Genomic DNA, 25,145 nt, shown 5'->3' on the forward strand with positions numbered 1-25,145 from the left:
TTCATATGGCTTCAACTTACTGTACATACTGTATAATACCCATTGTTTGGAATTTGTAAAAGAATGGACCAGAATCCATAATCAGATATGACCATATCAAAATAGCTTTGAACAATCAAGAAGAACCTCTGTGAAGCTGCTTCAGAATAAATATCTTCACAATAGGCTCAAAAGGGTTCAGACAGATTCTTGAATAAAATACCCCACATTATGTTCACCATCTACAATTGCCCCTTCCCAACCCCAACACACACACACACACACACACACACTTTCAATACCAGAGTCGGTGAACACGTACAGGTTGCATGAACAACTCAAATATTGTTTTATTTTTTTTTTCCATCCATACAGCAAGAGTCAATTATGGCAACAATAAAATGTGCATAATCAAATCATACATTGTTGTGTGGCAACTGCTAGCAAATACATAATTGGTGGTTGCACTTACAAGTAAAAAGCAGTCAAAGCGTATGTGTGTGTGTGTGTGTGTGTGTGTGTGTGTGTGACCCCAGCAGGGAAGAGACACCTCGGCTCCAGACATAAGAGTGAAATCTGGTTCAGAGAATATGGTGCTTTGGTTTTTTAGCGACTATACAGCAGCCTCGAGTCAGAAACATGTTGACCAAAAACTGTTACATTCATTTCAAAGACTAATTTGCCAAATGTGCATTTGGTGTGGTGAGCCTTCACCTGCTGAGTGCACAGCTGGGATAGCAAGAACAATTTCCTGTGAGTCAGTGTTGACTGTCTATATATGGCTCTGAAAAAGTATATGGGGTTGATGAGTGCTAATATTTTATCATCTTTTTTTTAAAATAGCATGTTTTCTTGGAACATATCTTATCACACATGAGTAAGATGACTTGTTTCTGTCGTATTATTTCTCTTTTACTGTGAATGTTAATCTACCATATGCATGACTTGTAAAAAAAAACAACTTCTTGTGTATTTTGTAATCTGAATGTGACATCTTTCCTTACAATTCTATGCAGTTTCTGTTGTTTGCGTGTTTGTACTTTTACATGCAGTCAAATCAAACTATAATAGAACACAAATTTTGATAGCTTTATGTATCGACTGTACCATGAGAGCAGCAATATGACCAAGACCAACAAATGATATATGGACATCATCTGAGGGGTGGAGTTAGCAGGACATGGGGATCTGTTTCCCCCAGCAACATTCCTGGGCAATACAAGCCACTGATAAAATAAGACAAAAAGCGCATAGCTTTCTCTGAATGCATTGGCCAAGAAACTAGTGCCCTTCTTTGCAAGCAATTTTAGCTGGTCTTCTAATTTATGAATTTAAATTAACAAAATTCCTCATAATTATAGATCTTTTTTATTCAAAATAATATCTCAATATGATACACATTTTCTCTGTTCATTTGACTATATACAGAAGTGCAAAAAGTCAACCTTCGTCCCTTAGGTTATAACTCATCACCTGTAGCATATTTGACCTTCTCCAGTCTGGAAAAGTCATTTTGCTTTCTCGGCCCTAATCTCACGCTCTGCCAAAAACTGAAACACCCGTCAATCTCGCTGCTCATTTTGGCCTGACATTCAGGGCAAACTTAAGAAATATTCAAACAAAAGTACATATATTTTTTTTTTAAATGGATACAGTAGAAAACAATTTTTACTCTAAAAAAAAGGACAATCTATATTTTGATACAATATATTTTCAAATAGGATCTTGACATGTTACAAGGAAAACTGAAAATGTTCAAACATTAGGTTTTTTGTCTACTCAAGATGCAGTGAAATGAACTTATCACTCCTTGTATCAAAAATGTCTTTCATCTTCAACAAAATGAACTGATAATGTAATACCAACTGAAGAAAAGACGTCCAGCTATATGAATGAAGTGAATTTTAAAATTGACTCAACATATTATCATGTGGTTTGAAAAAGTTATGAATGTCATACTACCTCAAAATCTACAACGGCTATATCAATGTTGTCAAGTAATATATAGTAAGGCAAAAGAAAAGAAAAATCTACAACTACATATCTCAAATAGATTCAAATCCTTAAGTAGTACATAACAAGTTCAATTAAATTTAAGAGAGTAATTATTACTTTTACATAGAGAGAAAGAACAAAAACATTATAAGCGGCATGTGATATAACTATAAAACATCATTGGTGTTCTTTACCTGCATGGTGATTGAAAGTACATTTGACTGGGTTTTGACCCATTAATTGTAATCTAAGGCTTTGTAAGGTACATTACAATCGGTAAAGACACAACACACCTCTATGACAACAGATAAGGGAAGTAATCGTAACACCGACAGAAGAATGAACTATAATAAACATGGTTTCTCAATTATTTAAGTCCCTCGAGAGCTGCTTCCGTAATCCCAGGGAGACCGAGAGACAAACTGTGCTTTGGTTTCTGCGGTTGGGTCTACGTGTGAACAAGAATCTTCCCATTTTCATGTGAATTTTCATGTGTATTTTTTTTTATTAATTTTTTCTTTCTCCTAAAAGTGAGGGTTCACTTGAGCTGGTTTGTGAAATTAGATGATCAGACAAGCAATAGTTTAAGAGTATGTACGGTTTCAACGACCTCGGACTCTCGGGTTAGCTGTGATAAACAAAGATCGACAGTGCGTCTTACAGACCGATTGAGAGTTGCCCCTCTTTGAAAGATGGACAGCAAGATAACTCGATGACTGAAGCGACGTCCCTCATCTTTACCAAGCTTTAGAGTCAATGGACTTGAGCGATTGAATCCCAACTGAAAGAAACAGCACTCTAGTCTATGAAAGAGGTATTAGGAAACTTTTGAGAAGGAAAAGACTTAAAGTTAAAACATTTATTTCGGCAAACCCCCCGTGACTGATTACTAAAATGGAAAAGTAAAAAACAAACAAACAAAACGAAAACAATAAACTCACAATCTGATCTCAAATCAATATTAAGAGCCACACAAAACCTTTACCCTTGGTAAACAAATAACACTGCTGAGATAACACTCTGGTTTTTCGCTGTATGGCCATGATGGCACATGACATGGTGAAAAAAAAGCTAGCCTGGCTGTGCTTTCAAGGTACACAGGTATGTTGGTTTACCCAGAACATTCATATGTCCAAGACCCTCATTTCAATATCTAGTTTTACTAGTAGCTTTAAAAACACAATACTGTACATGCCTAATCATTTTGGCGAGTAAGATTCCTGTTAAAATCATTGTGCCTTTCAGATTTCAATTCAAACTAAAGGTGCACATTTGCATTTCACATGTAAACTATGAAATATGGCTGATTTTTTTAAAAAAGGAAAAAAAAAAATAAGATCAAATGGAAAAAAAAAGGAAAGAAAAATCTTGGTCTACTAACATACCAGCACTGTAAGTTGCTGTTTGCAACTACATTTGTTACCATTCTGTGCATGCAGTAAAGAAAATAATAAGAACAAATCAGGTGCTTTGCTTAGCCAGACATAGAGGTGTAATGTGAATATTTTCATCCAATCCCGGCCCCAAGATATCCTCCTCTTTCAGTTGAATGTTTCTTTTTGCAAATTCTTCTTGACATTGATATGTGGAAATATGGCACAGATCATGTATCACATCCTTGATGTTTTACACATGTGATGAGACCATCATCATGGACCGGCTAAGAGATGGCAGACCCTTGATATTCCATTTCTTGACATTCTGAAGTTTATGTAAATAAAGGCTGAACTCTTTTGGCTTGGACGGTGCCAGCACACATTCATTTGATCTGTAAGACATAACGGAATTCATTTGAAAAAAATAAAATGATGTTAACGCTTTGGTATTCAAGTAAAATGGAAACCAGAGCTAATGCGATTCACACAACAAAAAATAAGAGGGAATGAGGGGTATTGAAATAGGAACTCACTGTTCTTGAGAGGAACTACATTTGAGTCAAGTACTTGTGACTACTCAGATGATCTGCAGATATTATTGGAATCTGAGGATAGAAAGCAGACAAGAGATCAAAAGAGGGATCCCACCAAAAAACACTCGTAGTCGGTGTGGCCGACAATATGAATGCAAAACCATTTCACCGCAGAACATATTAACCACATCTCACAAAAAGACATGTTCTCAGCTGTAAAAAAAAAATACAGTGATGACGAGACAGAAAAAGCGCATTTTGGCTGCAGTTGAGGCAAAATCTATCCAGATGTGACTCCTCTGGACAGTGGAAGAGGCAGTATTAAAGGGAGTGGAGAGATGAGGGGGTCAAAGGGTTTAACTGTCAGTGAGTTGGCTCCCCCATGCAAATCTAACTTCTCCATGTTGTTGACCTCCACACCTCAATGAAATGCGGAAAACATGTCCTCTATCAAGAATACTGACACGTCGATACACCCTGCTCTTTCACAAGTCTTTTCGTATAAATTATGAAATTACACAATGAACGTGATGCTGACAGAAAGTTAAATCTACTTTTTAAACTTAATTACAGTGTGATTTTATGAGTGTTTCCAGCTTTTTGAACATGTGACACATAGTAAAGCTTTGTTTAAGGTACTGGAAGCAGTAGCGAAAAAAGGAAGAGGGGGGAAAAAAGCCAGGCACCAAAAGGCACAGAGAGCAACTGTTGCACAAGCTGTGCGAATGGGTCAAAAAATGTTGGCAAAAAAAAACTACCTCATACATACCAATTGCATGTATTCGTTGGTAGTCAACTTTGATAAGGAAGAGTCCTCAAAATAGGAAAGGACAAAAATCGGGGTTACAATGTGGACACACATTAAATGCAATACAGTATTTTTCTCCAGAAAGACACAAGAAAGATGGTCTAGGAAGCTACAATTTACACTTTAAATGTATTCAAAAGATGTATAAACTTAACAGTATGACATGTGTATGTACGACTGCATGTTGGACTCTTGTGTAGGCCAACAAGAAGGAGTACTCTATTGTGCAACCCACCCCTTGCTGTAAGACATGAGCATCCTTAGATCATTCATGTGCATAGAAAAATCATAGATTGTCAGGAAGGTAATGACGGAGGGAGAGAGAGAGAGAGTTAGAAGATAAATGCAGAGAGAAAGACTGGGAGACGGTAGAGGTGCAAACCTGATTGGTGGAGGCAGTTGCGAAGGGAACGCTTGTGGCAGATGTGGTGGCTGCAGACACAGTGACAGGAGTACCACCGTGCATCATGGGAACTTTTTTGGAGGGAAAATCATGTAAGCAAAATACACAGAGGAGCAGTGAAGCCACATACACACCAGGTGATCAAAAGAAAGCGAAAGGCAGGGATTTGTGGAGGGATTCAACTTAACTGGTCCCATTTCCTACCTCTGCCAATACTTTGTCACTGCAGCAGTTACTGCATCTTTGAAAATCTACACACCGTGAAATGTAAATAATACATGAAGAATATTTATCTTTTTGAAAACTAGATATTGGTAAATATAAAAGACCAAATGAAGGATTTGGAGCAGGAGATGGTTTGTTTGCATGTCTTTCTGCTATTTTATGCATTGCATCATTGCAGTGTATCTATGCGCCTTACGTTATTTTTGTGCCTCACAGGCATTTCGTGTTCTAAAAAAGTGCTGTATGAATAAAAACAACTTTCTACTTCATTTCAGTGTTGCATTTTAACTTTTTTAGGGTAATGAGGCAGCCTAACATTTTCATTACATTAGAGGAAAGAGAAAACAAACAGGAGTAAGTGTGTTGAAGTTGACAGGCTGTTGACCAAAGGTGGGTAGTTTTTATTATTTTTACAAATGAGCAAAAGAGACAATGACATTTTCATGGCAGCGAAGAAAAGGCATGAATTCTTCTGTTAAAGGTTTACAAAATTTTGCCACTGTTGCTTTGGTTTCATGGAATTCCAGAAGCCTAAAGGCTAGACAGTTTCTCCTGCACACTTGGAAACAAGGGGTTAGGCATTAAGATTTATTGCAGTCTACCGCCGGATGCCACTAAATCGCACACCACAGCCATTTAACGACCGTTTTAGTAACAACTAACTCACAATAACACTTTAGAATCAAGTTACTATGGCAAAGGAGATAAGGGGAAGGTTACAATTGAAGTCCCTCAATTTTTAGTTAAAAAAAAAAATGTGTTAAGTTGTGTTAAGGTGTCAGGGTGTGTTAGATTAGCCAAAAAGCCAGGTGGAGAACAAGCATCAAAATGAAAATTATCAAGTGATATTTTTTAACAGAACCTATAAGAAGTCAGTTAAATTTATACAGCTGGACCACAGTTGATATGCATTTAAACCTTACAACAACACGTGTGTTTTAAGAAAATTGATAATTGGCTCTGCTTTAGAAAAAAAAAAAGTACTTTTGCACATCAGAAAACTAAACCTTTCATCTCACCAAATGTAACCCAAAAAGGCTGAATCAGAAGCCCATTATGCCCAATACTGTACATATCTCAGAGTAGCTCTGTTGGTTAGATTGTGATGGCATGTGTTTCAGTCATGAAGTTACAGATAATTGGAGAAGGAAAGCTGGAACCTACCAACACTGGCTGCAGGTGTCATGCACAATATTGAGCCTGCCCATCATGCAGTGCAACAGGAAGTGGATTGGATAGGGAAGAGAAATCAAAACAGCCCATCACAAGGTTCGTTAGAGTGAGGGGAGAGATAAGGTAGGGGAAAAAAGGTTAATATCTCTTGGACAGTCATCAGTGATTGGAAAATGTGAGGTGATGATCTCATTATAAGGAAATGTGTTAATCAAATCAGAATCTAGAATATAAGCTTTTGTATAATATATGAATGTGGAACACACCATGAGTGATAGCGTTGTTATGATTCAATTATTAAAATTACTTAAAAAGAGGTGAGAACAGCAACCTTAAATAGAAGCCATCCTTCAGTTTGGTGCCAAACTTAAAGACCAGATACAAATGACTAATCCTTCCGGCCCCGGTTATCCCAGCGTCAGCCAAAGCCCCAGCATTGCTTCGATATTTTGAACAAGAAAATGCTGTGTCTGTTTCAGTCATCACTTACTCGGTCTGAATTTAACATAATATTGTAGAAGAATTAGTAGTAAGGGACTCCCCTGTCCTGTTCCTAAACCTAAGTGGCCATGCAATGCCATACAGAGCCTAATGCACACAGTTGTTGAAGCACCCTGAAGAGATGAGGAGTTTTGACACGTCATAGATCCAACCTCAATTCAATGTAGCGCTTTAACGGACAATTTTTTACATAACTACTTCAAAGAGCTAAAGGACTGCAGGACTATGCATCAGGGTTTAAGGTGCAATTTGTCCAGCACCATTTCCAGCAGACACCAGATCAGCCTGAGCCAGGCGTCCTCTGGCTATCTTTGGTTGCCTTTGGAGTCATACCTGATGGAAGGAAAGCAGCCTGCTGCTGAAACTGCATGCTGGCCAGGGCCTGTTGGTACTGGAGCATGCCGGTGTTAAAAACGGTAGAGGCCCCGTTAGCCTTCTCCAGGGCTGCCCGCTTTGGCAGGGGAGCCATGACACTAGGGGCGATACCCTGCCCAGCCAGGTGAGGGGGGGGTCAGTGAGGAAGACATTAGGAAAACAGATAGAGAGGTGTGTGAAAGAGAGAGAAAGTGTGATTGAAGGAAGTAAAAAAAAATAAAAGGACAGAAACAAAAAAGGCACATATGTTAGAGGACATAATACAAATAACAACATCATAATATCCTTTTGTGTACAACAATATAATCATATCATCAGTAGCAAGCAAGCAGCAATCTGACACAAATACTACACAAGCAGGAGCATGGTGCCTACTTAAGCTATTGGCTAACAGGCATTTATGTAATCATTAACTTAGCAGGAGGTTTACTATGACAATTAACTTTGTAGTCCTAGGGGCTGACTAGATGCAACATAAGCAAGCATTAACGATAAAATAAGGCAGCTAACAAGAGGTGGAACAGGTAGCACATAGAACGGGAGGCTGCACTGCTAGCTCCATGAGAAACTGTAAGCCATGTTTAAGTGATGGTTCCATCCCAGACAAATGTCAAAAATGATCTCAGGCCAAGGCAAAATGTGAAAAATGATATTTGGTATTCATATTTATGAACAAAAAGCACCGCATGTGGGTTTTATGTGACATGGGGCCATTCTTGAGATCTGAAGGTCAATGACAGGATTTGATGATGGCGTGAACCATCATTTGAACTGTAATTATTTGTCATGGTGGGGTCACCTCATATATTTTTAAAGACTGTTCCTCTTTGCCCCCCCATCCATCTGTCATGCACTAGCAGATACACATGCACATCGTTGATTTAGCTGCTCCGCGAAACTGACCACCGATTTGGGAAAAAGACTGATGCCATGCCACAATTTTAAAAGCCGTAACTCCCTAGCCCTCTCTCACTTTTGGTTAATTAAGCTGGGTGATCAATTGATCGTGGCTCCTTATCCAAAATTCCACATTTTCAACGTTAGCCTCAGTTAACCTTTTCATAACATAGGTGGATTGGGTGCAATTTTACTCAAAGATAAGCCACAATCATTTATCACAAGCAATAATGACTGAACAACAGAAGGAATACCAAGACACCGCACTGACACAGAGACAACAAAAATTGCGTATTTGGTTAAAACACTGCTGTACAACAAAGCCACATGCCAAGCTAAAAGGTGAAAGGTCATAGTACCAGGTCAAAGGTTGCGTCGAGGGGTCGCTTCAGTGATTTGACAGCCGACTGAGTCTTAATTAGCAGGCAGCGAGCACATGATGGCAATGGGCCAATGGGGTTCAAGCGCATTAACATAAACCAGCAAGCAGAGGTGCATCATGGGGGCAGCAGTGCAGTTTGGGTATAGGTGAGAAAAAACAAAAACAAATAAAAAACAAATCATTGGAATGCAATATACAAGGGGATAACAGGACTAAGGCATGCACAGTGTGGACACTACAGTAGCTCTACTGCTCAACAGTTAAATGGTCATCAAAAATCAATGATAACTACCAATCTACATTAGTTATAGTTGCACACAGATGAAGGGATATAGCGATGAGAACATTATTCATTACTTGAAGTAAAGCCTCGTTAAGGTACTGATATTGAAATGTATTGATTGTACTGAAGCACAATTAACCGTTTTTCTGTTTCACTGTGCACATCCTAGTCAGTCACATTACAATGATCCACCCCAAGCTTGCCTCGCTATTTCAAGAGGAGCAAGTACCAAACACTGTAATCAACAGACAGAGTGGTTGAACTATTATTTACAGGTGCTGTTACTGTGGGACAGGACTGAAAGCACAATGAACCCCTTTTAATAATGTCAAGAGGAAGAGAAGTAATAGATAGGAAACACAAAAACAATGGAGTCACAAACATGACCAGGGCACCAGAGAGAAAAAGAGAAGAACTGACTCTGCTTGTGGTATGAGATGAGATGAACACTTGTCACTTTGTCACTTCGGGGAAAAAAATAGCTCACAGTACTCGATTATGATGTACCATCGGCCTATTGTGTTTAGTTCTCCCGGTTATACCAGGAAAGTTACCTTGAGGAAGCATTTATACTTTTAAACATGTACATGTGTTAACCCTGTGACTGAAGTTGCTGCTAGGCTGTAAACCATAACCATGTACAAGAGTTAAAGCCCATATTTTAGCCAGTTGCTAGGTGTGAATGAGTTTGACCAGTTTTGTTGAAGTTGCTTACCATGGCAGCGGCGGCTGTGGCCTGGTTCACCTGGTGCTGTGTAGCCTTTATCTTGGCTTGCAGGTGTGCTGGCGGGTGGAAGTACTTGCATTTTTCTCTGGAGCACCGACCCTTGATGTAGTCCATGCAAACAGTGACGGTGTTGTCATTGGTGTCGATCATGGTGCTGTCTGCGGGATGGGCAAATCGACAGTCGTTTTCCCCCCGGGAGCAATTTCCCCTCTGATACTCTCTACACACCTGGAGCAGCAGAGAGAGAATCGTATGTGGAAACAGCACAACTTTCACAGAGAATGTGCTCTATTTTCTATATTTGTGTCTTTATACAGAATCTATCAAGTATGACTCACCAGGCTGTTGTTCCTTTGACATTTTAGTAGGTGTGCAGTTACGAAAACACATTAAGCTTAAAATGCATGACTTTCAGCCCAGTAGCAAGGTAGGATAGTTGACAAAATTATATTCCTCTTATAATATGAAACATCAAGATGTTCTTGACTTGCCTAAGTGGCAGTTCCTTTTACATCAATTGCAGTATATGAATAGCGATATAAAGCCCATTTCCTGTTTAATTGGAAATGCTCAGTAAGTATTTGTGTAAAAATATGTGCATATGTATTTAACATATCCTTTTATTTCGTTTTTAATGGTGCATTATAGGGAAAATAGTTGAGGCTACAATCAACACTATAAACTAAAACACAATATTTGTAGTGTCAGTGTCCAAGGCAATTTTTAACATCTATGTAGGAGACAGCAGAGGGCAGCACCTGCTTTTAAAGCCTTCAAAAATACGTTGGTATTTCATTTCATTTTCTGTATCTGCCTCTCTATGTGAAACACTGGTAAAATGCACGAAAATAAGCAATCCAGAGACACAATAAGAAAATCACATCCAACGAATGTTAAAACACCTATACATTGATAAATGAAAGCAGGCCAATACAATTTTGCCTTAACTTGTGGTTCATAAACACACACGTACGCACGCAAGCACGCACGCACGCACGCACGCACGCACGCACGCACGCAAGCACGCAAGCACGCAAGCACGCACGCACATCTTCAAAAATAGCATAATGGAAAAAAACAATAAATCTGGGTGTTGTAACAATATTTTATATTTCAGAAAATGCACAGTATCATGTTACTTTTTGAGGAAATATGATGTAGCACTGTTGTCTCATACTGTTGTCTCGCTGCCCATCTTCCGCTATGAGCTGAAAACATACCTCTTCACGAAGCACTACCCCACTAATAGTACTTAACCCCCCCCCAAAAAAACCAAAACAAATAATTAAATACATAAAAAACTAAGAAGAATGTATATATATGTATATGGTTTTGAGATGGCCATTTGGTGGAGTGGTCACTTCTGACCTCAGACTACTTGTACTTTGGATCTTCGGTGACTGAATTGCGCTTTTTGTAAGTTGCTTCGGATAAAAGCGTCTGCCAAATGACTGTAATGTAATGTAATGTAATGATCATTCAATATCTCTTTTCAATTTTTTGAGTTGTATTGTTACTAATTCAAAAGTAAATGACAACCAGTGTTAGGGAGTCAGCCAAGAATGAGGTCTTTTAAAACCAGTTTAAAATGTCAGAACAAATGTTTCAATCTTTAGTTTTCCTGGAATTTATGTTTATACGTGCTTTGAAAATAATTTGTAAACTGTGTATAGAATTGCATGTCAACCTTTAGGCAAATTATGTAGTATTTATCTAACATTTTCCTTGAATAACATTGTGAAACCAAACGTGTTCAAAAAATTCAAAACAATTATCAACAAATAGTACATACCTGGAGCACTAAAGGATGCTGTAAGTTGCATTTTCCTTTAATTAGCTTCTAATTTGCAGAAAACTCAGTGCTTTCAGATACAGTTGAACAAGTGCACTGAAGAATGGTGTTATTCTTCTGCTTCTTAAAAGTCTTCATTAACAAGACTTGTCTTGTTTACGGGCTCATTATAATCCTGAGTAACTCACTCCTCTAAAAGAATAAATATATTGAAATAAGTTTTCCTGAGAGAAATGGGTTGATCCTCTTAATACGTCTCTGTCTCCTTTAATTTTCAAGAAAACTAGTGATGTGGTTACCTCGAGCCTATCTGTTCTCAGGAGCTTCTGGGCGGCGGCAGCAGCAGCGTTTGGAACTTGGCTGACAGTGGGGCTGGAGGCCATGAGGACAGGGGTGCTGGGCAGGATCTCCGGGGGCATCAGGCCTGGTGACACGGGGCTCAGGTATGGATTAAAGGCCGCAGCTGCAGCTGCTGCTGCTGCACTGGCATTGGTTGCCAGGCCTGGGGTCACTGAGAACATGGGCTGGAAGTAGCAAGAGAGAAAACACATGTGGGAGAGGTTAAATCACAGTGAGTGGATATTAGAGATTATGGGGTAAAACACAGAGATGGGTAGAGAAAAGCCACACTGGCATTTATGGATCTGTATCCGTGTTTGTACATAAATGTGCTTGCATGTACACACACACACACACACTACTATTATCTATTACTGTTATGTTTTTACTTGAAACTCTGGCACAACAATTTCCTTCGGGATAAATAAAGTTGTTCTCATCTCATCTCATCACACACACACACACACACACACACACACACACACATTATTTATATATATATATATATATATATATATATATATATATATACATACATATATATATATATATAATGTATTTATATTTATACATACTTATATATGCACATATACATATACACACATATACATGCATACAAAGATATACACACACACACACACACATTATTTATATATATATATATATACAAACACACACACACACACATATATAATGTATTTATATCTATACATACTTATATATGCACATATACTTATACACACAGATACATGCATACACACACACACACACACACACACACATACATATGTTCATACATATATACATGTCTTCATACATGTGTGTGTCTGCTCACCATAGGTGGTAGCTGTGTGCCAGGCATCATTGCATTAGCAAGCTGCATCTGTTGGGCTAGCATGGCCATGTTCTTCTGCTGGATCAGGTTGTTCCTGCCATTGATCTCCAACTGGGTCTTTAGGTGCGGAGGAGGGTGCAAGTATTTGCAGTTCTCCCTGGAGCACCGGCCCTGAAAGAGTAGACAATAAAAAAACAATGAAATGAGTCAGATTGAGATATAGGCTGCAGGCTCCCAGTGGATCTTTCTACACTTGTGTGTATATAAAGATAATAACATTTATCGTAGGGTGACAGAGTGAGTGTCTCAAAAACATGTGTAAGCTAACAAAGTTTTACGTTGATGAAAATAGTAAGTAGATGACTGTTTCAAATTACATGGCTTTTTAATCCCTCAGTGTGGCATTATTATGGATTCAACACTTTTTTTCTCCCAAGACCCACCCTGTGCACCATTCAAGTGCTAAGATTGGGTAGGCATCCATGCTGATGTGATTAAAATTTGAGGGTTTCTTTTTTAACAAACCACAATGTTAACACAACGTTAACACAAACCAACAGACAACACAAAAAAAATGTTTAAAACAGGTTGCGTCAAACAGAAATCAAACCATAGGTGAATGTGGGGGAATATCTTTCCCCACTCTCCCATAGTTCCTCAATGGACTTTTGCCGGAATAATCCAAATACATAATTCATCACTCAACTGTTTTTTTAAGAGATCAGAATAAGGGCGCCTCGCTCATTGTAGCTTTCAGAATATATCTTTTCTATAAACTGTGTGGCTGATTGTGTCGCTTCAACGTTAAACTATTTGTTACAAAAACAAATCATCATGAGTAGTTATGATATATACCACGTTCAATTGTACAAAAACGGCACAGGCAAAAAATCACGAGAATGTTGGATTTTATGTGTCTCTTTGATTGTAACTTCAATGTCAGATGCTCAACTTCACATTAGGTCTGAGCTGAGTATAGCACTAATTGTTCACGGCTTGCTATTTCTGTCAGTCCCAGCAGCAGCAATTTTTGTGTGTGTGTGTGTGTGTGTGTGTGTGTGTGTGTGTGTGTGTGTGTGTGTGTGTAGCTCACAGCAGGTCATGACTGACGCTTATCGTGCTGTTTTCCAGACATCAAGCTTAGCTACATGTCTAGCTGAAGCTATAAATAATGTCCAATCACATGATCCTCACATATGATTTCAACACTTATCCTGAGTTCAAAGTTCAGTGTTTGAAAAATCTTCTGAGACAGAATCCATTTATTGCCTGCTATGAGTATGCAATCCTGATTTCGAGGAAGAACAGGTGAGACACACTTGGAAATTCTAAACCAAATGCAAATACTTTCTCCTGACCGCATCGGGGTTATGCTCAGCCAATAGGTCCTTGAGGCCAGGCAAACAAAAAACAGTAGCAGATCCCCAGTTTAGGGAAGACATGTATTTACTTTCAGCCATGGGGTACAGCTGAGCTGAATCTGGCAGCTTGCGTGTTCTCCTGCTGACAAACCTTTCCCCACTGGGATTCATCTCAGTACTCTGTCACGACTTCATTCCCCTCTCCCACCTCCCTCACTCTCACTGACACTGGAGCACCAGACAGGTGCAAAGCAAAGAGGGGAGGCGGGTGAGCAGAGGTGGTGCACATAAATTGCAACAGGCCTCTTTAAGATATTGAGGTTTGTCCACTAGTCTCAAGTTGCTGTATCAAGTTGTCATGAGAAAGCTTTCATTTGTTTGCAACAGATCAATCAAAACAGATGTCATACAAAAACTGGAATATGATAAATAAAAAAAAAACCACACGCGCATAAAGCCTTAATTTATACAAATACAACAATACTACCTGTGTGTCAAGATTGCTTCAGTTGTATTATTGCACAAGCAGCACATGTCTGTGCAGCACTGAAAACCTGTTATGCTAGAAGTCTGAAGAGCTTCATGAGAAGATTAAAACAAAATTCTACTCCAGAATGAATTTCAGAATTGAGGCAAAGGTCTCTTGTTGAGTATCAGTATGTTTTATGCATTCAGAGGAATTCTAACTGTGTGTGAGAGAGTTTTGAAGAGACGTGTTGAAAGTAGGTTCTAATAGCACTCATCCAGACTGTGACACTGGGAGAGTGCTAGTGGGTGGAGTGTGTTACGTGAGTGGGAGTGTGCTGAGGGGGTAGTTGCAAAGGCATGAAGGATCACATTGCGCTCACCCCGTATGACCCTGTCTGTCAACCACTGGATTCACCACTGCAGCAGCAGTGCAGTAAGTTCAGGTGTGAAGTCGATGTTTGAGTAAAAAATATGTGGCTTTAACGCTTTACTATATTTGCCCTGTGGCTAAATCAACCATAGAAAAAGCCACCGACCAGCATCGGTAGCCATTTTGATTTTTAAAAAAAAAAAAAAAAAAAAGGTTGTGAAAGAGGAAAGAGCAGAGTGCAGAAAGTCACAGTGACTCTATAGAGAAGGCTGGGCTGTGTCAGGGAAATTTTAGAACTTGCAGAAGAAGCGATTAGTGTGGGCCGCCACACACAGGGAGGAGAGCAACCGAGGTGCAAACGGAGAAAGCGAGTAAGCTGTTGCCTCTTACATCATGTTTGTGGCTGTTACTGTGACATCAGCGGCCTTGAGGAGCAGCTCACAGCAACAGAGCAGCCCCAGACTCTCCCTCATAGCACAGAAATTTGTAGAATCTTCCAGATAACTGGCACATGCAGGAATTTAGCAGCAAGAAAATACCACTGATAAAACTGTCCTGGCAGCCACAACTATTCCAAGAATAGAGGGCATCTGGACACCAGTCCTCTCTGTCCTGGCCTTTACTCTTTTTTGCTTTTAGGTTTCGACTGTTCACACAACCCTCTTGAAAAATTAGAATCTCATGGCAGAGGAACAAAAGAATCATTCATTCTTACCAGCCCACTGCTCCCACCCCCATATGCTCATTTATCGTAATTCAAAAAAAGAATTCCATAGCTGCGTAAATTAAAGGTAATTTTCCCAACAAAATCAGGCATTTGCCATGCTTTGGGGGATCCAGAGAAAGCAAATCCAATTTTCATGGTGTCACATGAGCATGACTGATGAGAATGTAAATATCTTGAGCTTATTTGTTACTTCTTTACACCAGAAACAATGAACCCAATGACACTGCCGCAGTCACACAACTGATTTTTCCTGATGATAAGATGGTGGTATGAATAACATTGTACGCATATCTATCTTTGCTGGTCCTATGCATTCAGTTCATCTGGTTTGGCATCCCACTTTTTATGTTAAAACCTTGCAAATTATATTTCAGGTCAGAAATGTTATGAAACATAATATCTTTGATCACACAAGCGTCTTGCTGAAGTGGGTACAATTCTCTCTTGCAGCTCTTCTAAAGCTCTCTAGCCTTCACAGAATATACCAGGCTGTGTTTTCCATTAACAGGAGCCGGTTTTTCGCAGCTGGATCTGAACCGGCAAACTGCAGGCCAAAATGGGAACAATAATCTCACGAGCTACCGTGTGGCTGATAAGATGGAAAAACATGACCCACCCTGATCAGCCACTTTTCAAACTCATTTTCACCGCTCGAAACACACGCCCTGCTTTTGTGACTATGTGTGGATTAGACAAACAATAAAGTGATGTATAAAAAAGGGTGGTCGGGGCTGTTTTCCATCCTTTTGAGGTGTCGCATACAGCGAGATGTAATACTGTGCATGTACGTGAGGAAGAGGAAGATGAAAGCTAACGAAATACTCCAGAATACTGCAGCGTTCCTCAGATGTCTTCATATTCAGCTGCAAAGCCTTATTTGAAGTGATCCTTATATCTGATTTTGTTGACTGACATTTACACATAAGATCAGTTATTATTACCTGAGAAAACTTTTTTCTGATAAAAATATATCAAATTCTTTTGTTTTCTCTCCTGCAATGAGGTGTAAATATAGCACATTTCTCAAATCATATATTTGTTGAAGCCATCTGGCATATTTGCTTTCTCTATAAAAATAATCAACACGCAATATTATAAGATAATATAAAGCAATAAAAGTTTTTTTACCAATGACAATGGAAAAATATACGCTCATTACATTTTATTGGTTTTGTGACATTGTAGAAGATCTTTATATTCAAAAGACTTTTGATATTTCTACAAATGTGGAAACAAAGTATCTTTTTTACAGAATGATAAAAAAATACATAATTATTGAATGATGCATATAATATATGTATGAATGTTTGACCTTTGTAATCAAAAGTTTTTCAAAAACATTGGAAATTCTGGATTCCTGACAATTTTTTCCATTTTGAGAAGTTTTTCTCTGGTGTCATTTTTTGTGTTTCTGGTTTCAAGTATACACCAGCTTTTTAAGTCAACACATATTTGTCTTGTGCCACAGGACTTCTGTTAGGTCTCCCTGTTCCTTCTTTCCCTTCCTCATATTTCGAAGCAGTTTCTTGTTGTTTGATTACTTTAGGTTGTGTGTGGGTTCTGTTTTCAGCCATTTTTTTTCTTCTTCTTCATAGCGAGTATTGTCTTAGTTTCCTGTTTTCTCATGACTCTAATATAGTTAGATTTATGAAAACTTAAGCGAAAAAAATACTTTTCTATTTTGCAAAAATATCTCAACGACCCCAAAGATCCACTGAATTAAAGTGTCACTATTGGATACCGACAATGCTGCAATGCTGGATAGTTTGTAAATTACTGCATTGTTTGGGATCTTTCTTTATTTACTTATTACATTTGAAGGCAGTTTCTTTGTATTTGCCAACTTTTGTCTTGTCCTGCAAGATTAGATGCACTATACTAGAGATAAGGGCTCAAACTCATTGTATTTGAATACTAAAATTAAAGACAGAATGGACCTGAACATCTGGACTGGAGTTTGAGTTTGCATCCTGATTTCATTTGTTACAAATAATCTTTTGGAAATAAAAAAATCATGGCTACTTCATTGCATTGCTCATCTGAAGTACCGCCATGTATCCTGCCATGTTTAGGATAACTGCAGGTTACACAAAAATCAAAAGGTACAGAGATCCCAGGCTTGCTCTCCTGCCCAGGCTTTGATGGTGTGGTTTTGGGGTGGGATGTTATGGTGTGAGACTCAGTTGTGTTTGGATGTGATGTGAGGCTACACTGTTCTCTGCCCTGCGTTCCAGTGACTTCTGTCTAAACATACAGAGATGAAAGCCCTTTCTCCTCGCACACACTGTGAATGAAGCTTTGTACTGCTAGCGAGCCGCAGAGGTCCCAGGACCAGGCTTACTGGTTGGTTTCTCTGTCTATCGTTCACTCAACTAGGCTATAGAATATAATGGAAGCCGAGTCATTAACAATGTCCAGGCCATTTATCGACTCTCTGGATGAGCACTGAAGTTGCAGACAAGAATAAAATAAGCACACTACAAGTTTTATGTCTTGTCGGGTCCATCATCAATAGAGATCAGTAACCAATTATGTGCATTTAATTATATCCTAAAGTTTTTAGTTGCATGAAATGACCAACTTAGTTCCCCTAAACAGTGAGAGAAACCCAAGCGATACAAGCAGCTCTTTCTGATCTGAGTTTGTTTCTTGCAGACGGTTTGATTTTTATATCAGACTATGAACACGCACTGATCCCCTCGGGATTATGTGTATATCAGCTGGCTGGAATTCATTGTACACACTGTCTGTGGTCAAACACTTGATATGTGACCGCTAAGGCTTATGAAGATGAGGAGGAGGGCGGGAGCGTTCATCTAAATAATAATTACAATACACCCCCCCCACATGACGCATTACTACCCTCCTCAAACAATGACAGAGAAAAATGGATTATAGGTGTAACCAAGACACAGACCACACATGGAGTACAGTCAGATAAATCCAGAATGTTTATTAGCAATATCTGGGGGAATGTGAGTGTATTTGAATTTTTCTGGAAATGTTTAAAGGAGATAGATTTGCAGAACTGGACAGCGAAATGAGAGAAAGTGCACATTGATATGAAAAAGCAGCCACAAAACTGACCATATAGGTACACACAACACACAGCTTTACATTAAAAGTTATTCATACTTGAGAGGGTGTTGTTTCAAAGAAATGCCTCAGGTCAGATGTCATGTACACAGGAGCCCTAGATCCAAACTTAGACGTCCTGCTTTTTCACACACACACACACACACACACACACACACACACACACACACACACACACACACACACACACACACACACACACACACACAAGTTTCATGTGACTTTGTTTATGCCAATTTTCAACAGCCAACAGCATCTGTCCTCATCTGTTATGAGGGCTTACAAGTTTAGTTGCAAACTGAGGGCTTACATGTTTAGCTGCAAACTTATTCATAATAACACGCAGGTATCGATCGGAGAATCGGCACTTTAAAAAAGATGTCTAGTAGCACCCTGTGTGAATACGTGTTGTGGCCTGAGAATGTTCATTTAATCATTTCCAAGCAACCCTCCCCAGTGGGAGAAGAGTCATTGCTTAGAAATCACAAGGTCCGGGCAGCAGCGAGGCGTCAAGAATGACTCTGTTGTTTTAAAATGGCTGAGATGTGCGCTTTCCTTAAACTGAAGATCAAAGATGGCCATTTATTTTAATAAGTTATTTCAAACATTGAAAGGTGCCTGACCTGGTGGCGTGTGATATTAATGGCTAGATTATGCATCTAATGCTTGTTCTCTCTATTTTATTTCTCATTTGAGAGGATAAATTAAAATACAGCCACATTCATCTTAGTATTAGATGGCCCTACGGTGATAAAAGATAAAACTGTTGCAGAAATGATGAATTAAAAGCGTGGAATGAACATGTGAGGCACAAGCTGACCAATACTGAATTTTGAAGCTGATCCTCATAATTTAGAGAAAAAAAAAATACAATATCAAAACATTGGACACACTTTTAAAAATATAAAGTACATTGACTTGACAATGTATTTAAAGTATCTAATGCAAAATAACTTATTATTTAGGGGTGCTATTGGGTTGCTAGTGTTCTATCGTCATACAATGTTCTGACTATCCATTTTGATCAACATTTAAGTGTAGTAAACTAAAGCTAATTTCATCAACGAGTAAGCAACACAACTTAAAAAAAAAAAAGAGACTTTACATACTTATAAGCTTGTCACACAACTAACTCAACATGATGTTGGACTCCAGCCTGGTGCCTCCAAAAGACAAGCTCTTTGGATATTTCATTCATATAATGTTGCCTGTAAGTTTACATATTGATACTATGACACATCTCATGTGCCATTAGTACAATGCGTGAAAAGCTCATTCTGGCAGATAACATCAACTAATTGACATATTAGTTCAAATAATAAGGTGCAAGGCAGACAGACGGACAGCCAGCCAGAAAAACCCATATCCCTTCCCTATATTTCATGCTTTCCCCAGTCTTTGTTTTGCAGACTCCTTTGGAAATACTCATTACCTTGAGATTCATCTTACAGCTCTAAAACCTGAAAAGCAATGTCACTTCTTTTATTCCCTTTTATATACCTATCTTTTATCCGGCATTCTCATTTTTCTTTACCCACCAGAGCAAACATAAACAGTATTTGTCTCCTCCAAAAATGATAGTGACACACAGACATTCTCCTCCATCGGTGGCAAAGCAGTAACAGATGAATGATTTGATTTGTACCAATAACAGAATCAATCTGGCATGTATTATGCTAATCTGATCTCAAAGACTGTAATCCTATCCACAACGCTAATCTCACTGTCAACTGGCCTAATCCTGTTTCTGTGTGCGATTATCTTCTTTGGACTTGATGCTAGCAGAAGCAGGATGTTTTCACCTTTAAATTTATTATTGAGAAGTGATTTAGCCCCATAAATTCACTCTTTCTCTAGGTTTTTGAAAAGTCTTTGAACCCTGACAATGGTGGCAGATAATTCAGCATGTATCTGAGTGTATTTCACTTCTTTTATCCATCCTGAACAGGCATTTGAGAGCCTTAAAACATCCAATAGGGGAATTGAGAGATTCATATTCTTCTGTTCTTTAATGGCACTCAAAAAGATCTTAACCAACAACAGAAAGACAAAGAGAATCAGCATTTAAAGTAAACCAAGCCTTCAATCAAGAATTTTTAAGTTTGGTCCTGATTAATCTAGAAAATACTATCTAGTTAATGAGTAAGAAAAAATATTTAGATGTTACATTACTATTATTAATTGAATGCTATATAAACTGTGCAAATTTATTTATGATAATGCTTATGCTGATGAAATCCAGTGTAATATATGATGCTGCTGATACCACAGTAAACGTGCGAAGAAGATTAGAAGAGTAAACTGAGAACCCAGCGGCCTGAATTTTGTGTTGAAATCTCACCAGCTTTTGAGTTAAGTGCATCGGTTGTGGTAGTGCAAACGTTTCAGCTAAAAAAGAAAAGGATGCAAGATTGATTGAGACCAGAAAAGAGGAGGACAATATTCTTTATGAGCTTAAAGTGAAGGAAAGGTTATTGACTCAAAGAAAAGCAAAAGGTGTGGTAATTTAGACTCATGCTGTGGGTTTAACAAGTCCAGGCACAAAGAGTCTGTCAAGGAATGCTCTTGAGAAAATAAACAAGCTTCAAGGGACCATTGGGAAAGCAAAATAGAAATTAATAGAAATTAGAAAATTAGATGAAAATGGACAGCTACAAACGTATTTTTCATCAACTATTTTCTCATGTCTTTTGACAGTGGGCATGTAGCTTCTAGTATGTTTTTTTTTTCCTGTGGCAGAAACAGAAAGGTAAGGGTCCGCACAAACCTGATTGACAGACCTAACAGCTGGAGAAAGGGAGGGGTTCATTGAAAAGGTGATGAGTAAATTGTGCTAAGCATGTCGCTGTGCCCTCGAGCGCCACTCACACCCGTCTAATGGCAGGATAAAGACTGAACTGATAGCCGGGATGTGCCACTGGTGGTGTGTAACAGTAATTGACACAAGAAAAGGGAAAGTGGATATGGAGATAAGGTATGTAAGTAGGGAAGAGGGTATAAGGTACAACAAGATGATATAAACCTTTTGCACTCATTAACAACAATACTTCACTGAGAGACAAAATTCCTAAGTCCATGTGCTCTGTTTGACTGCATGCACTTCAGCCAATGGCTGCCTCGATATTTCAGCATGCAACTGCGCTGAGGTGTTTTTTTTTTTGCTCAAGTTGACAGAAATATTTCTGTGAAATGGCTAATCAGCATTAATCCAGCCTCAGCTGTGTCTCTATTTCCCTCTGTGAAAATTACTAATCTGGACCCTGGATATTAGCAAAGACACACAGACGGATAATAGATTAGAATATAAATAGAATAGATTAGAACCAAGGTAAACACCATAAATTGTGTCTTCGCCTTGCCACTGGTGAGAAAAAAAGAGCCCCATGTAATCTTATGACGAAGCAATGTCATGAAATTGTTGATGTAATTCATGCAATGTGGTGCATTGTTTTCTCCAAAGTTGAAGTTGTAGTTGCACAGGAGAAAAAGGAGCTGATGACAATAAAGTTTGAATGCCCGTGTCTTCGGGATGAAGCCCACTGGAATTACTTGCTTTTTTGCTGAATTTTCATGTCACAAGCGTTTACATTGTAAAAGGTAATGGCACAGATCTTTGGAAAACAGACATTTCTCACAGAAGATTAAACACTCAAGATAGATTTACTTAGTGTATTGACCGATGATACGCTACCATATAATTCTACTAAAAATAGGACATTTTGTGTATAGTAAGAATTAAATAAATAACAAAAAATGGCCAAGAGTATAAAACACCTCGACATATACACAGTGACCAATCCAAGATGGCAGATGGCCCAAATTACACATAGTTCTACGCTGTGTTCTATTAGCTTGACATTATGTGCCCCTGCTATCTGGTATTTTATTACTGAATGTCTGTTAGATTGTAAAACAAACATTTTCCAAAATGTCTATATGTCGAAACAAAGCAAAAGACGAAAGAAAAAGGGACAGAGGAGTTATCATTGTATCAGTGGTATTATAAAGGGGCCCAGTGTGATGGCGGGATGGCGACGGCTGTCACTGAGAAGAAAAGACGGGCTGTTGTTGACAAATTCTGCAGCCATGCTGATCTGACGAGGATGAACACACCATGGAAGGAGCAAGCGAAAGAATGTCTCAGTGTATGTGTTGACGCGTTTGTGTGTGTGTGTGTGTGTGTGTGTTTGTGTGCTGGCGCGCAATCACGTGCCCACGGGTGTGTAGGCCAGGAATAGCCTGAGCCATGCAGAAATCCTTCATAAAAGTGACAAAGACATGAGATTTGTCTGATCAACACCAGGAGGGTGAGGTGTCAAAGACCCTGCTTAGTAAAACAAAACCCCCTCAAATGTGCCTCCACTCCTATCCATCCATCCGTCCATTGTCTGCTGCTTATCCTACTCGGGGGGGATGCTGGAGCCTATTCCAGCTGCTGCCTCCACTCCTAGTTAAACCTTATTAATATAATTTAGCTACAGTAGACAACTGTATTCAGGCAGACAGGCAAATTTAAACAGCTAAGTTCAAGGAATGGTATATCTTCGGGACAGTTGAGTAAAGCTGAGCCTTGTTAGCTTTAAGGGGATACTCACTGTGGGTACGCCTCCAGATATTCCTTTAAAAATCCAATTAGGAGAGGAGAATACATGTTTTGACTGAGGCCCATATAGCTCCCGTGTCTGTTTGAACAATAGCAACACAGCGGCAAGCTGACTGGAGATGAGCGTCGCACGACTGAAAACAGACCTTGTCGATCACAGGTGTGATGAAACCTTCACCCTGGGAACACATTTTTCTTGGTCTGACATGATAGCGCTGTGCAAGGGTGTCCAATTTCCTTTTCTTCTCACTGTTCTCTTCGGGCAAGTAAATGTTGGCGAGCAGCCAGCGATGGCAGCTAAGTGAAGATCGCACATCTATGAGTGGGTTTGGATTCCTCACACCCATCTGTGTCGTTTGTGCCGATAAGTACCAAAAGCAGCACAAACGTGTTTTGATTATATTGACGGAAGATACACTGAGTAATCTATTCTTAATTAGACAAAAGACAGAACTACGTTTGATACATGCTATCCTTTGTATTTCCTTTGATATATTTGGAAAGCAATGACTAATGGAGCCTTTGCATGAGCATTATGGTAACCAGGGCAACCAGTTTACAAAATGTCTGTCAGAGGTCAATTCCATAGAACTGTGGGGCCACTCCAATTTACTACTAATGTTCTTAAGAAGATATAAATCTAACAGAGTTTAACATATGTAATGCTAACTGACTTAAGCAATACCAGGGTGTGTCACACTTTCACAAAGTAATCACCGAAGGCATAAAAGGCCCATTTGGCAACTTTGGAAAACTATGTTTCAGCATCTATATACTGCAATAAAAACACAAACATAGGTATGAATACTGAAAAATAGTTACTTGGGCCTATTGTAATGAGTTACAACCAATATCAGCAGTTTTTTTCCTATAAAACCAGGAGTTGTTGTGAGGGGGAAAAAAAACTGGATGTTTGGTCACAGCTGAACACACTGATACAACCAATATCTGTTCCCAGCCGTTACAGGGCTGCTAACTGGGAGAATACAAGAATGGTGCTATGAATGTTTTTTTTTTTTGTTGTTGGTTTTTTTTTGCATACAGCATGAAATGGCATTTGAGGACAGGAGGATTGGATGAAACCTGAAAAGCATATATTTTGTGTTTATGTGGCCTTCAAATATGCTGCTTCAGTTGTTTGAAATGAAACTACTGTACAACAGATTTCAAATTTTGAGTCTCCTAAACCAACTAGCAAACAAACAATTTAGCCTTAACTAAATGAAAGTTGTCTACCATCAAAAAGTTGTAAAAAAATTAATAAAAATAAAATGAAAAAACAACATTTAGCTTAATTGGCTGGAAAAGAGACAATTTAGATTTATATTTGGATTTGTTTCTAAAATCACTGAAAAAGAAAAGGAATGAATTATGGAAATAGTGACTATTAAAACACTAGAGAACTACCATAATTAAGTAGCCAAACCTTTTTTAAGATGATATTTTGATGTTATATTAAATGTAGTTTTGATAACAATGTCATTTTTTAATTTCCAGTCATTAGTTCATTACAACGTCATTTCTGTAACAGCGGAGCATGTTGTCAGTAAATGTAAATAAAGATGTTTAATGTGATGTCTAAGAAAGGAAAAGAAATAAGAACCTTTCCATATTTTGTGAGCCGGTATCAGAGATTTTGATTCTTAAAATGTGACTGAAGCCACAAGTGAGTTTGAGATTTATTTAACAGTTGACAACTAATCAAGTGATCAATAATCAGGGTAATCATAATTCAAATACTTATTTAATTCAAACAACAAATTACTATTCATCTCTCTATTGATCAGTATAGAAATGGATATTACTGGAACCATTTGGATTCCTGTGCAAATGTATGAAATATGAGACTTTCTTTTTTATTTTACCTTCAATGCTGAGGACCTTGTTTAATTACATA

The 25,145-nt window shown here is 38.5% G+C and overlaps 1 protein-coding gene across 20 annotated transcripts in view; it reads right to left on the reverse strand.

The window, feature by feature from the left end:
- Positions 1 to 304: 304 nt before the first annotated feature.
- The window catches only part of mbnl1 (muscleblind-like splicing regulator 1), a 52,266-nt gene continuing 27,425 nt past the window's right edge, over positions 305 to 25,145 (reverse strand). For 9 of the 20 annotated variants that reach the window (XM_086173094.1, XM_086173096.1, XM_086173100.1 and 6 more), the window contains 10 exons: positions 12,624 to 12,794; positions 11,749 to 11,973; positions 9,646 to 9,885; positions 8,625 to 8,678; positions 7,327 to 7,480; positions 6,484 to 6,519; positions 5,074 to 5,165; positions 4,653 to 4,697; positions 3,884 to 3,955; positions 305 to 3,742 (listed from right to left, as the gene is read on the reverse strand). In XM_086173094.1, coding sequence (XP_086029220.1) covers positions 3,899 to 3,955; positions 4,653 to 4,697; positions 5,074 to 5,165; positions 6,484 to 6,519; positions 7,327 to 7,480; positions 8,625 to 8,678; positions 9,646 to 9,885; positions 11,749 to 11,973; positions 12,624 to 12,794 — 1,074 coding nt within the window. In that variant the 3' untranslated portion in view covers positions 305 to 3,742; positions 3,884 to 3,898. The remainder of the gene's footprint in view (positions 3,743 to 3,883; positions 3,956 to 4,652; positions 4,698 to 5,073; positions 5,166 to 6,483; positions 6,520 to 7,326; positions 7,481 to 8,624; positions 8,679 to 9,645; positions 9,886 to 11,748; positions 11,974 to 12,623; positions 12,795 to 25,145) is intronic. The other 11 variants (XM_086173114.1, XM_086173113.1, XM_086173111.1 and 8 more) reach the window with 9 other exon arrangements.

This window comes from Fistularia commersonii, chromosome 25, assembly GCF_037954325.1.
Source record: "Fistularia commersonii isolate RoL2024-O1a breed Wild chromosome 25, RoL_Fcom_v1.0, whole genome shotgun sequence".
Lineage (NCBI taxonomy): Eukaryota > Metazoa > Chordata > Actinopteri > Syngnathiformes > Fistulariidae > Fistularia > Fistularia commersonii.